Raw genomic sequence first — 15,657 nt, forward strand, 5'->3', positions numbered from 1 at the left:
ATCCCTGGTATTCAACAGACAGAACAGTAAACAACCCTCTGGAAGATGAAGGCACGCCAATACATCTTAGATGACAATGGGAAGAAAGCAAAACACGGCTAAATAGTATATCTTACCTCTGCTTGGAGCCTTACTTCTGAAACAATTGTTACTAAGTGCAAATTAATAGTTAACAAGTATGATACAGCTCACATCCACCGTGAGAAACAAAGCAATAACAGGTGACATTCATGAAGAAAGCAACCTAGAAAGTTCAGAATGAATTTTCAAACAGAAAACATTATAAACTCAAAAATTTATATGTAACCACAAGTGAGCTTTAAGAACTGCAGGGACCCAAGGGGATTTCTTAACTAAGTAAATGCATAATGAATTTTAGTCCATTCTAATCTTTCTTCATTAACATCATAAATGAGAGAGGACCTCCGTAGTCACTTGCTGCCATTGGTATTACAAGAAATTGCTTAACCTGTAAATACAATCTCTTATTAAACAACCCATTTCCCTAAAGATATCATAGAACTCATTGTATGGATCTCACCAAACACACAAAATCACAGGTATGCATAATCCTACAGCTTTGAAGCTGCCTCCTTGTCCAGAAACCAAGTTAACTCCCCTTCAGGTGAAACCATTTGAACAGGCAGTACATCAGAACTTTGGCTATCATCACCAAGCGCTCTATGAACTGGACCAGCTTTACCAGCTCCAGCCACCACAAGTGCTATATAGGAAGATGAATTGATCACTGGAAAAGTGAAAGTTATCCTCTCTGGTGGTGGTTTTGGTGAGCCCTTAATGAAGGTAACCCATCGCTTGTTCTCACTTAAGAGAGGATGCCCAGGGAATAAAGAAGCCACATGCCCATCTGGGCCCATTCCTAATAGCATGAGATCAAATTTAGGAAACCCAGTAGCTGCTGACAAATCAACTACCTTGTTCTTTACCAATTGGTTAAGACAAGTTTCATAATCATCAGCAGCCCCCTCAGCAGAGAGTGCATCGTTGATAGCATAGACGTGACCAGGAGGAATAGGAACCTGCCATGTAAACATTAAAATCAATAATGTATATTCATACATAAACGAGATAAAGAACATAAAATTGAATTGTTCAAAAAAGAACTGTATCTCAATCCAGCACCCTTTTCTTAGCACATGCTACGGAAGACAGAAACAACTGGACCTCTGATAAATTATGGAACCTTCAGTTTGCCTATATGGTGGCCTTGAAAGCTGAGAGGGAAATTTGCTCATTCTTTGGGAAGCAAACTGCACAAAATTTAGGGGGTTTTGGGGACTTGCCCCATTTATAGTGAGTAGCATGTGTACTTTATTTTGGGGACTAGCCCTATTTGTAATGAGTAGCATGTGTATTTTATTACAGCTGTCAAGGATACCCTTTTTCCACAGCCTCTTTGGCAGCGATATATGTATTTTGCATATGCTCATTCTAATGCAGTTGCATTAGACAGTAATCCCATATGGAGGCCTAGACTCAAGTCCAGAAGAGCCACAAGGGGCAGGTGGCAGTCCAATAAGATGAAAACAAGCTTTACATAGTTATTATAGGTTGAACCTTTTATTTTCTTGGGTTTTATTGTAATGGGCTTTATTTATAAGCCCATAAAGTGGGAGTAAGTTAGTACACGAAACTAGTAATTAAGGCCTGATTTGGTGTGATTTCTATTTCAATTTCAAATTGATTTTCATGAAATAGTCAACAAATAGATTTTTGGTCAAGAAATTTTTTTTTTTTTTTTGGTCAAGAAATTGAAATTGTCTGGTTGCATCAATCTGAAATATTTCAAGAATAAGAAATCCATTTGATAGTTCAATTTCTGAGAATAGATTCTCTATATTTCTTTGGGAGAGGGTGGTGGTGGTGGCGGCGGTGGTGATGATGGTGGTGGGGTGTTGTGACGGCGGGATGGTGGTGGTGGTGGTCGTAGTGGTGGTATGACCATCAGGAGAAGAAGGGCAGCGTCTGATTTTTAACATGAAATTACTGTTTTGCCCGTCAAATTAACCATGTTCTCATTAAAGAGCAAGAAGTGAATGCAATTTCAATTTCGAAATCGAAAGAGCTTCTCACCTATTTCAGAATTTCAGTGAAATTTGATTTCTATTTCACTGAAATAAGGTGCAAAAATCAAACCAAACAACATCCAAATCAGGCTTATAAGTTAAATATATGAGTTAGATTAGGATGCTTAATAGCTTTAAGTTATGTTTAAAATCTCTATTTACTTCAAGGCAATATAAGAGAGTGATTAGGAGTCTTTTAGTGAGTCAATTTAGGAATTTAGAGTCTTTACATATAATATACATCCCCCATCAATTGGAGATGATTTGAGTACAGAAAATGAGTTTTTTTTCAAGAGTTTTGGAGCTGTTGAGCTTGGCATACGGGATTGGTATCCTAAACCTGCTTTCTTCTTCTTCTACATAGTTTACAAAGGTTAATTTTTTAAATTATCCTCTATTCTTCTTCTGTTTGCTATTCTGAATTTCAGTTTCAAGTTCTCAGTTCTGTTTTCAAAATCTGATCTTTCCAACCGAAACTAGAAATCCTACTGCTACTATACTATCTTCAAGATCTCAGTTTTTTCAACTGATTTTCTAGACCTAGTTTCATATTGCTATCTACTGCTATTGCTGAATCTTATTATGGTTCCTTGTCTGTTCATACCTGCATTATCCATTGATTTCAGAAATCCTTCTCTTACTAAAGTTCTTCAATTCTGATTTCCAAAACCAGGTTTTTATCCCTAGTTTCGGGTCTCTAATAGTCTAGTTGATTGTTATCTGATTGTTATCACATCGCTAGAATCTGATATGAAACCCCATAGACTTTCCCATCGAATTCTGCAGCTTTCCAACAGTCGTACTCCAAGTAGGATTACTTTACATCACTGAATCTGTCCGTCGGATTTAGATCATCTTTTATACTGCCAGATTAGTACAATCTACCAGAATTTAATGCACAACAAATTTGTTTTGATTGAGTGATTCAATTTTCTATTAATCTGGTCCTTATTCCTATACCTGTGATCCTGTTGCAAGCTAATGTTCCACTGGAATCCCTTAGTCCAGGATTAACATTGCATTACCTTCCCATTTGCTTCCTATGACTCTTGAATCTCTCTCTCCTCCTCCTCCTCTTCTCTCTTTGAGGCAGCTCTCTCCTCACGTTTCTCTCTTTGTGCACTACGAAGAGTTAGGGACTAAAGCCTAATTGATCATTAAATAGTAAGAAACCTGCACTCAAAATTCGTCCTTGGTTGAACCACCCAGTTGGCCATCTTCTGTGTGTCATCGGGAAAATAGTTGTATCGCCCTCATCCGATGTCGGAATGACTTGAGACTTGCACCATTTGAAAGAGGATTCGAAGATATATACATCTTTCATGTTTTGAGCTACTCCAGAAATGACTGGAAGTGAAATTAATTTAAAAGAAAATGAAAAACTTGTGTAGTCACAATTGTGTAACTAACTTACAATCTTACCAAATATGATAATTGAATTTTTCATGTGAATTCCTTATTTTCCTGTTCAAATTCAAGGAATTCAGTTGAAAAGTGAAGTAAAACTTTATTAGTAGATTTAGGAAATTTATGAGTTAGCTAGACACATTTTTTTTCTTTGGGTATAGAATTCGTTACAGAATCATTGTTGGCAATGAAGAGAAATTTCCATGTTAATTTTGTTTGAATTTCATTTCCCTTCCTGTCACTCCACTTCCAACCAGATAGAGATTAAAGGCTGTTTTTTGGATTGGGGAATTGAGGTGGTCAAACCTGCAGAGGATTGTCGAGATTTTCATTGTGATTTTGCAGATTTGGTGAAGAACTTCATATCTGTGTTTTTATTGCAGAGTTTAGTGTTTTGGTGTAAAGTTAGGCTAGTTCTTTTTTTCTTTGGGGGTGGGGGTGGGCTATTGGGGTTTTGATGGAGTTAAGACTCTAAAAAGTTTTCTTTGGTTGGATTTTAGGTTGCATGTCCTATAGATTTACAGAAGTCCTGCTCTTTGTACATTTTTAGCAAAGTTTATACTCCTCCCCCCCCCCCCCCTTCCCCCTTCCCCCTTTTTCAGGTTTCTTACTTATGAGATGAGTCATTTAATATCATATGGAGATAGCATGGGCAAAGCTTGATGCACCATGTGGTGATGATGTGTAATTAACGCTTGATGCAAATTTTTCCCCTTTGGTATATTTTCTTTTGGGGAATGCTATACCTACCTCTTCACTTTGAACAAGTATGTTTGCTAGCACCATAAGTTTATAGAGTTCTACCAGACACCCCATCTGACTCAATTTATGTGCTCCTATTGAATTTAGAAAGCTCGTGAGAGCATCCACAGCAATTATCTGGAAGGTAATGTTAGAGTGTAGTCTCGGTTGGAGGTCCATGGGTGTCCATGGACCTGAGCACCATAGGATTATGTTTCTAGCTAAGTTTGTTAGTTTCCTTTTCTTATTGCAATTAGGCTTGATTTCAGTTTCCTATTATGGTTTGGTCTTAGGCTTAGATAGCTAAGAGTCCAATTTATATTGTAATTCTGTTTTTGGGTTTATATAAATATAAACAGCAGTGGTGGTACGACAGTATTTATTATCTATCGTCCAGCCCTTTCTTCTCCATCGACTCCTATCTTCTTCTTCCTCTCTTCTCTGTCACTCTTGTTTGTTCTCTACTGGTTTTCTAAGGTTCTTGTATCAACACAGTAATGAAAGAAATAGGAGTCCCAAGTAGATAAATCAACTTACATGAATTAACTTCATGCATTAGTAATTGATGAGTTAGTTAAGATGGGTGGGGATACTTTGGTGTATTTTGCTATAATATGGTTATGATTAATGAAACCATAAAAGGCCTAGTCTGGCACTGGGGGGTTTCAAAAGGTAGCCGTCTCTTTTTCTTCTCCCCCCCCCCCCTTCTCCTTTTAAATATATACATGAAAGGTGATTGTAGTTAAGAGTGAAAAACATGAGAAGTCCAAAGATAACATTTTATAAATCTTGGTTTAATTACCCATAAAGTGGAAACATGGATATGGTGTTGCAGACAATACTCATAGAAGTGCAGCAACATAGATAAAGAAGAAAGCTAAGGTACTTCAGAGTGCTGGCATTCTGTGTGATTGACTGGACGGACCATGGCTATAATACCAGCAATTCTTTATGGAATAGAATGCTAAGTAACCAATAGAGAAAGAAAGCAAAAAAATTGATATGCAGAATCTGTCACTGAGATCAGATGTTGAGATAAATGAGTGGCAAGAATAGAAGATCAGAACAAAAACTTTGATATAGGATGGTAACAAATATTCGGTCAAATATCAGATTTGCAAAGAAAAGCTAAATAAATAAGGAGAATTCTAAGAAATGGGGTGGGGAAGAGAAGTAGATAAACATAAGAAATCACATCTGGGGTCTTTAAGCAAAAACAAATAGAAGTTGTTGAGAAAGCAACACATTAAAACTTGAGAATATTTTAAAAGAAAAAGAAAAACATTACATTCATCATAAAAATTTAAAGTAAATGTAGCCCCAGCTGGAATAATGGATATGGTACGAGTTTATGGCATTCAAAGAACAAGCCAAAGACCAAAAATTCACTTGGGTGGCAGTAACGGCGAAAAGCCACAGCGCTTAGTTTGAGGTAATTGGGAAAGGAAACAGAGTGCTTATAAGACATGAACCTAAAAGGTTGTAGCATTTTATATCTCTATGCGTCTTTCACAAACGTACATGAAAGATCAACAGGGAGTCCAGGATACAAAACGAGCTCATCCAGAATCACAATACCATGTTAAATAGTCAGGCCCCTTTTTAGATTCTCTATGTCAAAACCACAAATTTTCATTATTCAAAGTTAAAATTGCAATAAAAGACATAAATCTAATTCTCTCTGTATTAGTTCCAACCAAGGTCTAGAAATTCGTTTATCCTTACCATTGTTTCAGAAAGCAAAAGTGTCAGCTACAAACATGGAAAATTTGATTAAGTAATGAAGCACCCATACCTTGGACAGAAATTCATTATAAGCGAGTTTGTAATTACTGTCAGAATGATCCTTGGGAACAACCCTCTCATCCACCCAGAAAAAATGCCACTTCGCCCAATCGATCGAATCAACATAAGGAGGTTCAGTTAATTTCCTGGAATCCCATGTTCAAAAAGTATTTAAAAAAAAATAAACAGAACATAACAAAATGCAGAGTCAACTTTTTAATTTCCTCACCTAATACTTTTGATGAGAGAACCCCCGGATACAACCACAGTGAAAGCCCCTCTCTCTCTCACGAATTTCTTTGATAAATCTGAGGTATATTTAGCGAGAGAGACTGAGAGATCTTCCTCTGTATCAAAGACCTGCACCTCCGGTTTACCTTTGGCTATCGCCATTTCCGCCTTGACAGATGAGTGTACCTTTGTATTGAAAGGGTTGGGATTTGAGGTCGTCGAGGAAACGGTGTTCGATCTGAACGAGCAAGGAAAAGTTCTTGCTGGAACCAACCTTGGGACTGAGAGAAGGTTAAGAGTTGGTCGACGAAAGCGTGAAAAAGGAGTGGAAAATACACGAAGAGAAGATGAGTTCATGGACTCCATACATGGGAACCTTTATATAGCCGCCCTCTCTGGTGTCTTCAGTCTTCCAGTTATCGCCTCGGTCGGTTATTACTCTTGTATTCTTGGTTTTTTTAAATTCAGAGAGTTGGCGACTTGACATATTCTCTGGTCGCTTCGAATTCTAGGCCTCTAGGGTAATTTGGGTAATTTTATATTGAGATGGTGGGTATTATTGGGTTTATAATTCTTTTTTACTTGTTCCTGCAACTGCGAGGTCTGGGCTTAATATACGCAGTCTGTCTTACCCCTGCTTTGCAAAAAGGCTATTTTCAGAGACTTGAATGATGAATCCGAGCAACTTAACCGTTTCACCAATTTTCACCCTCAATGCCTTTTCCTCACTCAAAAATCAAAATTTTGCTGCCATTACTTATTGCCATGTAGAAAACCATTTCTATCCCTTCATCATCGAGGAAGTCTTTGGTCAAAAGGATTAAGTTTTCCTTCACCATCCATGGTGATATCATCTTAGAATTTGACTTTGGGTTGCCTAATTGCTCTTTTTTTTATTTTCAAAAGTATTTAGTGCAGGTTTTTTTTTTTTAATGAAAGTAAATTTATCAATTCACATAGGAACTGTATTAAATGTTAATTTTAAAAATTTTCAATTTTCTGAAAACCCCCTTTTTACCAATATATTAAATATTGCAACACACTAACTAACTTTTGAAAATAAAACTAGGGTCAGAATGTAAGGTTTCAAATGTATTGAGAGTGACACTTTACCAAAAAAAAAAAATTTGTATTGACATCTTGGGGTTTCGAAGTAAAACCATTACTTAATTATTTACAACTTTGTTATAACTTTATTAGCCTTGGGATGCACCCAAATCATTCCATTTTCTTAATGGCATAGGGAGCACAATGAAGTGTGACAAAATAGTATCATTTATAGGAGGACAGCGAGATCATTTTCTGTGAGGAAAGAGATGCACATAGAAATACTAACGTATTCTACCCTGGCAGCTTAGAGAACCTTTTCCCTTGAAACTAATACGAGGGCTAAGAAATTGCTCAAATTGAGGCCTCCCTCAAACTCTAAAGATGTAAAACCCAAACATGTACTCCAAAAGTGAAATTTGGTCAAATCTTGGTGATATCCAAAGAGAAGTAGAGAGAACACAGCCATATATACATTGCAACTTTCAATAAATGTTGATGCTAGGGGAATCAACTAGTTGGTTTAGGTCAATTTTGATCCTGTTGTATTCTATGTATAACCATCCTACCAGGGCTAATACCAAGCCAATGATCCAATCAATCCTACTTGAGATCAATGAATTGAAAATTTCATTTGGTAGGTCTAGTCTGATCCTTAAAACAGTTTCAGAAATTGGTTCTTGATCAGTCCATAGTGAAGTCCCAAAATAGAGTGAAATATAAGCAATATATTTGGTTCAGTATTCGGTTTTAACAGAAATCCGCATTTCCCCCCTCCCCCCTTAAAGCTCAGAATGAAACCAGACAAAATAGATATTTGGTCAATCGGTTTTGGTTTTACCAGGAAGGTTCTGGTTCGGTTACTTGGTCTGGTCTACATTTTGACACCCTTAGCTGATGCTGGGCTTGATGATCTGGGGTCTATAAAAGATGTTAGGCCAAAATCCATTGTTACTCCCAACAGAACACTTGCATTGTGTAATTCCCGCAATGGCTAGACAACACATAGCAATCATGCATTTGTTGACATTGGTGAATTGGCCGATCCAGATCTGATCAGACCGGATTGGCCACTCCACATGAGGCCGTTCTAGATGAGAATCAGGATCATCAATCCTAACAGATTATGATCCAGGTCAAACAATTCAATTTGATATGGATTCTGTAAACACTAAATCACAGTTCTCCAATAGAATCCTTATCTATGTTATTTAGAAAATAATGACACAATCAAATAACATACCAGTACTCTTTACCGAATCGAACGAGGAAACCATGAATGGCCATTATTTTTCAAAATCCCTAGAACTCTCATCTATAAAAAATGATATAATTTTACCTTCGTTCTCAATATGTTTTAAGCAAACAGTGGATGTAATTGCTGAATCGTTCCGGTGAGAAAACACAGTATCAAGGTATAAAAATCCGAAATTGACCTGACGATAAAAATCAGCCAAAAAAATCCCTAAAACCCTAGTTTCAGTACAGAGATGTAGCTACCTATTGTAACACAGACCAATGTTTCAAAAATCAAGACCAGATTCATCGATTTGGATCACTGGTGAACAGTCCCAATTCTAGACATTCCAGAGCGATCGATTTTAGGGGTTTTGGGACCAGATCGCTGGATTTTCATATCTAAAGGACTGATTCTCTGGCCGATCTGGATTGAATTAGAATCAGCAAGATCAGATCGAAATTGGCAAGGACCGAGATTGGCATCAGCAGGGACCGGTTCAACATTTCAACCCCCAATCCTGAGATTAAAATTCATGATCACGACCCAGTGTTACCTATCACAAGATTAAACTATTTTGTCCTCCCATCATGCCATCTCTGTATAGATTATCAGTTTGTCAACCACAGGAGAGATTGGTGATGGACATCCAAAATGCCTTTAAATATGAAGCAGAGAAGAACTAGGAAAGAGAGGGGAAATTGACTTTGATACCAAAAACCAAAACAAAATAAATTTGAGATTTTTCATTCCAAGGTTTTCAGGAGCCTGAACAACCCCGCTGCTTCCCTAATCCTTGAGAACTCAATACAAAAGGCCTGGACCTCAATGAACAGATCTTGAACTGCAATACCATGACCATAACCATAGAAACCATCAGAAACATACATAAACACAAGGGATTCATTCATTCACATCTAACCATATGGAATATAAACAATAAAGTATATAACTCACAATTTACCCGCCCTTACAATTCAAAATAAAAAACCTTTACCAATAAATCTAAATAAGTATACATGTCCATGTATGCATAGGCACATAAACATCTACCATACAGGTACATCAAAACTTAAAACAAAAAACAAATTTACTGCATCACTTGTGTACAATGAATTTCTATGCAAATGTATTGATACAAAGCATCGAGTGGTATTATAAGCAATTTGGAGAGTTGGAATGACAAAAAATGCCATTTTGAGTTTCAAAGATTATGGAAGGACGAAAAATGGATTCTACCTTGACTGTAAAAATTGAACTGCTTTGGTTGAAATTGCAAATATTTAGTTTCAGAAAGGGAATTAAGCATGAAACAACCATTCAAAAGGTTTAGGCTTCAACTTCAACTTCCATCAATTTTCTCCCATGATCATACTTCTCTTAATTAGAGGGTTTTGATCCAGTGGCCTTTTCCAAACCAACACCACTGTTCATATTAATAAGATTAGGGCAATAGCCTGAGTCCACAGTCATTCCGTGCCCCACAAAGAAATTAGAGTTTTCGGGGGTATGCCTTAGGGAAGAAGAGAATGACAAGGAATCATGCTTTGGTGTATCCGTAGTCTTATTTCTCTTCACTTTTACTGTCAGCCTTTCAGCAGCTTATCCAGGTTTCTATAATAAATGAAAAACAGGAAAGGTAGGTTGATGTCTTGATGATTGATCCATTTCCACGGACTGAATGAGAAATAAATAGCCTGAAAATCACAGGGGATTTCTGTCTCGGAACTAAAAAACAAGAGACCCTCCTGGGCATGCATCAGGTCCTTATGGCTTGGACCTTAAGCGTTATGACAGGTAATTTCGGTATAGTGATAAACTGAATCTCCTAACATTTATCTCTATTTCTTATTTAATTGTGTTCTGAGGACAAATGACACTGATTTATAGCTCTTTGCTATATTACACTGATAGATGAGCACCCAAAAAAAATGAGAGAACCATAAAAGAAATAAATTTGGTTCACTGACTAAGGAATGGACAGAAGAACAGGAGGATATAGATGGGGCTGAACCCCAACTCTTCACAACTTCCACTGCACTCGGGAAAGGCCAACCAAGTTCACATAGAATAACTAAAATGCTGATACTCAATTTTATTGTCAGCTTTGCATCATATTGTTGCCATCCTGTCTCTTGAGCCCAAGATGTAACAGGGTCCATTTCCCAACACTGAGAGTCCCTCACCATACTGTATCAGACATAGTTGTCAAGCCGTCGCCTAGGCGTCCAGGCACCTTGGTCGCCTAGGTGGGCTCTTTCGTGTCACCTTGCGTCTAGAGGCCCCCTCCAACACCTTGGGTTGCCTAGACGTCGTGACAACTATGATCAGATCTCAGGAGGATGGATCCACTAGAATATTTTTGAACGGTTCTGTAGCAATACCAAGGAGAAAGCAAACCACAATCTATGAAGAAGAATAAGAGAGGAGAAACTGAGAGAGGGGAAAAGCTAGAACACGATAGACTAGATTGCTCTACCACGAACTACTGTATCCTTTTATATAAAAATAGAACACGAATTACTATATCCTTTAGGGCTGCAACAGGGTCGGGTTGGGCCGGGCTTTTTAAAACCCTAGCCCAACCCTGAGTCCCCTTAGCTGGGCCCAGGCCCGCCCTGACCCTGACTCAGGGCCTAAATACCTTGACCCTAACCTTGACCCTAACGGGCCAAGCCCAGTCCAAGCCCGCCCTGATTGGCCCTGGCCCTGGCCCTGCAATAATTAAATTAAAATAACAAGACTATGTAAGATGTGAGAGAGGAGAGGCTTGAACCCAAGACCTTTTGGTAGCAATTGGTTTCTACACAACACAAACTACCAAGTGCACTAAGCACTTGTTTATATGAATAATAGCTTCTATTTTTTAATAGATAAAGAAATTTCTTCAGGGCCAAAATCAGGGTCAAAATCAGGGTCGGGCTGACCTGAGGTCTCAACCCTAACCCGACCCGACCTTGACTCAGGGCCAGGAATTTCTGACCCTAGCCTGCCCTCAGGGCCAGAAATCTTAGCCCAGGCCCTATTCGGGCTCAGGGCGGGTTCGGGCCGACAAGGCCAAACTTGCAGCCCTAATATCCTTTTATATAAAAATAGAATTGACTCTTAGTAGGAAGTCAACTAAGAGCCAAAGACTTATTACAATGAAAGGAAAGGAAACAACAACCTAAGACAAATAAGTCTACTTACAATAGGAAAGAGAAATAACAACTACGCTATTAGACATGATCCCACGGTACACTGTTCATGAAACACAACCCCATGATACACTTTAAACATCCTTCTCAAGCTAGAGTATATATATTAAAGGATCCAGCTTAGAACAACAAGAACAGATATTAACAATCGAACCGGTATTGAACATATATAGCAGTTTTAGACGTTAGTGAGCACAGAGAACTCCATTCTGGTAGTAATATCAACTCAAGCACACCAATCATCAGCAACAGTAGTAAAGAAAAATTTCGTATCAAATAAATCCAGTCAGCAACAAACAAAATAAGCAGTAGAGAATACCAACTATAATAAAAAATATCATAGCAGCAATAGCAACATCATAAGCCCTTCTCAAGGAAGGCAAGTAGTAATCTTCACAAAGAAGACATATAAAAGTGCAGAAAAGATCGCTGCAAACCACTGGTCAAAGTACAGCATAGGCTGTTGCAAACCGCTGATAAAAGTGCAGTATATGTTACTACGAACCACTGATAAAAGTACAACATAGGTTGCTGCAAACCACAAGTACCAGCATAAGGTTGCTGGGAACCACATATGAGTCTTGTAGAGTATAAATATCTTCATTAGAAAATATTGTTGCTGAAGGCACAAACAAATGATACAAATAAATAATAATAGCCTACAAAATAAGTAGACGACACTTTGCTGATGACACAAGTAAATAATAAATCCAATCTCCCGTCGCGTGTAGCTGTACAAACAATAACAACAACGCAGACTTATCCCAATTACATGGATCCTTGCCCTCCAATCAGCTCCATTCGAGGTCATACTTGATACAAGGCCTAAAAGCTATGCATGTCTTTCCTCACCACTTCTCCTAAGGTCATTTTAGGTCTCCTCCTGGCTCTTTTAGTTCCTCAATCTGAATCAAATCACTCTTCCGAACTGCTTTCACGTGTAGCAGTACACGTGGACAAATAATGCAGAGGATGCAATAAAGACTAATCCACAATCATTTGACAGCAATAACCAGCATCACGGAAGATCAATTGCACTTAAAACTACCCGATAGGCCAAATTAAAACAAGTCTGAGTAAATAATCTCCAATAATAACAACAGCCAACATCACTCAATGTAAGTACCAATCTTAAAAAAATTGCACCCCAAAACTGATGTGATCTAGGGGTCCAAACCGTAAAGTGGGTGATAACCTATGCCCAAAGTTTCAGACCAAACAGGTTTAATGTTAGGGGGATAGACCCATTCTTTCTCAGATCAGTTTTACCCACCAACAGCAAGGTCAATGAAATATCAGAGTGATAATAAGGGATGGAGAAGAAACGACACCATCAATCGATAGCAGCTTCACAAAAATAGCAGCAGGGTAGCAATTGATACAATCTTCAGGTATGGTCTTCATACAAATTCTTCAATCTTCATCAGTATACGAAAGCCTAGTTTTTCTTCTTTTATCAACTAGGGTTTCACAAAGAGGAATGGACAGTGTGCGTAGGTGGCTGTACACCCCAAACCAGAACCTGAACGAATCTCAAAACAGATATCAAGGACATAGCAGAAAATGGTTACAGCTCTGATACCATGTAGCGAACCCAAGGAGAAAGCAAACCAGAATCTATGAAGAAGAAGAATAGAGGGGGAAGAGCTAGAGCACAATAGACTAGATTGTTCTATCGTGAACTGCTATATCCTTTATATAAAATAAACCGACTCTTAAAATGAAGTCTACTAAGAGTTTAAGACCCAAGACTTATTACAATGAAAGGAAACAACTACCTAAGTCTAATTACAATAACAACTAAGCTATTAGACATGATATACACTTTAACAGTTTCTAATGGGCCCTCTTTCAAATATAACTTAGGCAAATGCTTAGTTAAAAGAACATTGTTTTCTTTTGATCTTCTTTTGTTCTTCACTGATATTGGTTATCCTATATTTTCACATTGGCAATTATGTGTTGAATCTCATATTACCAACTTAGATTTGACATATATCTTAGGAAGTAACATGTCATTGACGTTGAGTATCCGTGTATATATTTTATTGCTTTAATTTCCAATAAGTTCTATCACTGTTCCTTTTCCTTTTGCTTTATCATTTCTATTTAATTGTCTCTTTGCCCAAATTCAGTCTAAAATTACTAAATACAAGAATATCGTCCATAATAAGTAGGCAAGACAGACCCCCAGAGGAATTTTACAATTAAATGGTTCACAAAAAAATGGTCAACATGCAGGGCTCGCATATGATAGCAACAACCAAATATCCTTTATGTAATTCGCAGGAGGTCAAATACAGTACAGGCCGCTGCTCAAGTTAGTGAATTAGTGAAGTTATTTCGTTATAATTCGACCAACAAATAAGAACGAACGTTTTAGAGCCACTTCATCCACTTGATCATAATTTCTCGTATTGTTTGTATAAGTATGGGTATTCGCATCGTTCTCAGTAAAAATGATTATACGTTTGGTTTTCGTCGAACGAATCGGGGTTTTCGATTTTTAGGGAATATATTGGCAGATGAGTTAGCAGTTGTTATTCTTGTTTCTTTAGTACCTTCGGTGGTTCCTATATTTGTTATGCTCCTTGGACTATTTACAAGTGGTATTCAAGCTCTTATTTTTTAGGGCGAGCCTCGGCGCAACGCTAAGGTTGCTCCATTGCGACCTAATGGTCATGGGTTCGAGTCTGGAAACAGCCTCTCCGCAAAGCGGCGGTAAGGCTGCGTACATTATGACCCTCCCCAGGCCCCATAGTGATGGGAGCCTCGTGCACTGGGTACACCCTTTTTTTATTCAAGCTCTTATTTTTGCAACTTTAGCCACAGCCATTTCCTCTATCAATAAATCCCATATATTCATGTGTATATCCTATATCCAATAAAAGCGGATGAAATGATCTATTTATACATACAATGCCATCCAAGAATGTATGCGTTCATTTGTGCATGTACTCACGCCCACTTACGGAATGACCACACAAAGAATCACATCAAGTAAGAATGTAACACATTTTAGCAGAATGTCCTCACCGTTGATTATCTTATTTCGGATTAAGCTTTGTAAGAAAACACATACAAGTCTGACAAGTCTGTTCTGCATATACTTATCCTGAGAAATAAAACAAGAACACATTAATAGATTGAATTCACAATATGGCATGAATCACTAACAAAAATCTAGATGAGATAGACGTCAAAGTTCGTAAACTAGCACAAAAGTGAATGAACTATTTGAACAGAAAAAAATAAAGAAACAAACTCCCTTTGGGATACTGAAGATCATAGTGCTCACAGCATTATTAGCACAAAGAATATGGATAAATTCAGAAGGTAACTTGACACATGCTCACCTCAAGACATGGATTAATCCAGTTAAGTTACCCTCTGATTCCAACCAAATAATTTGGAGTAATTGAGATGGGCCATAACACTTGACATGTGGCCAATCTGTAGGGTAACTTACCTATCCAGCTGTTGGATAGACCAAATGAGCACTCCAGTGTGGGTCAAATGGGCTATGGAGACAAGCATGCCCCTACAGACTACAAGGTGAACTTTATTAAAGTTCACCCCTACCACATGACAAATACCATAATTTTTAAGGCATATCCATTGTTCAAAATTTCAACTGCATATTTCGGTTTCAACACTTATCGCAACTAAATGGCATGCAAATTGAGGGGTCTTCAGTGTTTCGGTTTTTCCACTGAAATAGACCATATTTCGGTGCCATTTCGGCCATTTCAGTAGTATATTTCGGTCATTTCCACCAGGGTTAAAATGCCAGTCAAAACCGAACTTTTGAACCTTGGGTATATCTTAGTTGATAAAAGCTTGAGATTCTAAAAGGTTGAGTGTAAATAAAGAACTACAGCATTCCTATATAATAAACTAGCATAAAGGAGAATAAGAGGAAGAG

General features: G+C 37.8%; 2 protein-coding genes across 5 annotated transcripts in view; both read right to left on the bottom strand.

The window, feature by feature from the left end:
- Positions 1-417: 417 nt before the first annotated feature.
- On the bottom strand, positions 418-6,659 carry LOC122645166 (probable 6-phosphogluconolactonase 4, chloroplastic). Its single transcript, XM_043838503.1, has 3 exons — positions 6,250-6,659; positions 6,031-6,166; positions 418-1,040 (listed from the first exon to the last, which is right to left on the bottom strand). The coding sequence occupies exons 1-3, from the start codon at positions 6,615-6,617 to the stop codon at positions 573-575; spliced, it is 972 nt and encodes a 323-aa protein (XP_043694438.1). The 5' UTR covers positions 6,618-6,659; the 3' UTR covers positions 418-572.
- Positions 6,660-9,122: 2,463 nt separating this feature from the next.
- Positions 9,123-15,657, bottom strand: part of LOC122669884 (CCR4-NOT transcription complex subunit 11-like) — a 41,678-nt gene continuing 35,143 nt past the window's right edge. For 3 of the 4 annotated variants that reach the window (XM_043866776.1, XM_043866767.1, XM_043866784.1), the window contains exons 12-13: positions 14,769-14,847; positions 9,123-9,379 (exon numbers count right to left, since the gene is read on the bottom strand). In XM_043866776.1, coding sequence (XP_043722711.1) covers positions 9,282-9,379; positions 14,769-14,847 — 177 coding nt within the window. In that variant the 3' untranslated portion in view covers positions 9,123-9,281. The remainder of the gene's footprint in view (positions 9,380-14,768; positions 14,848-15,657) is intronic. The other variant, XM_043866793.1, reaches the window with a different exon arrangement.

Source organism: Telopea speciosissima, chromosome 1, assembly GCF_018873765.1.
Source record: "Telopea speciosissima isolate NSW1024214 ecotype Mountain lineage chromosome 1, Tspe_v1, whole genome shotgun sequence".
In the NCBI taxonomy this organism is placed as follows: domain Eukaryota; kingdom Viridiplantae; phylum Streptophyta; class Magnoliopsida; order Proteales; family Proteaceae; genus Telopea; species Telopea speciosissima.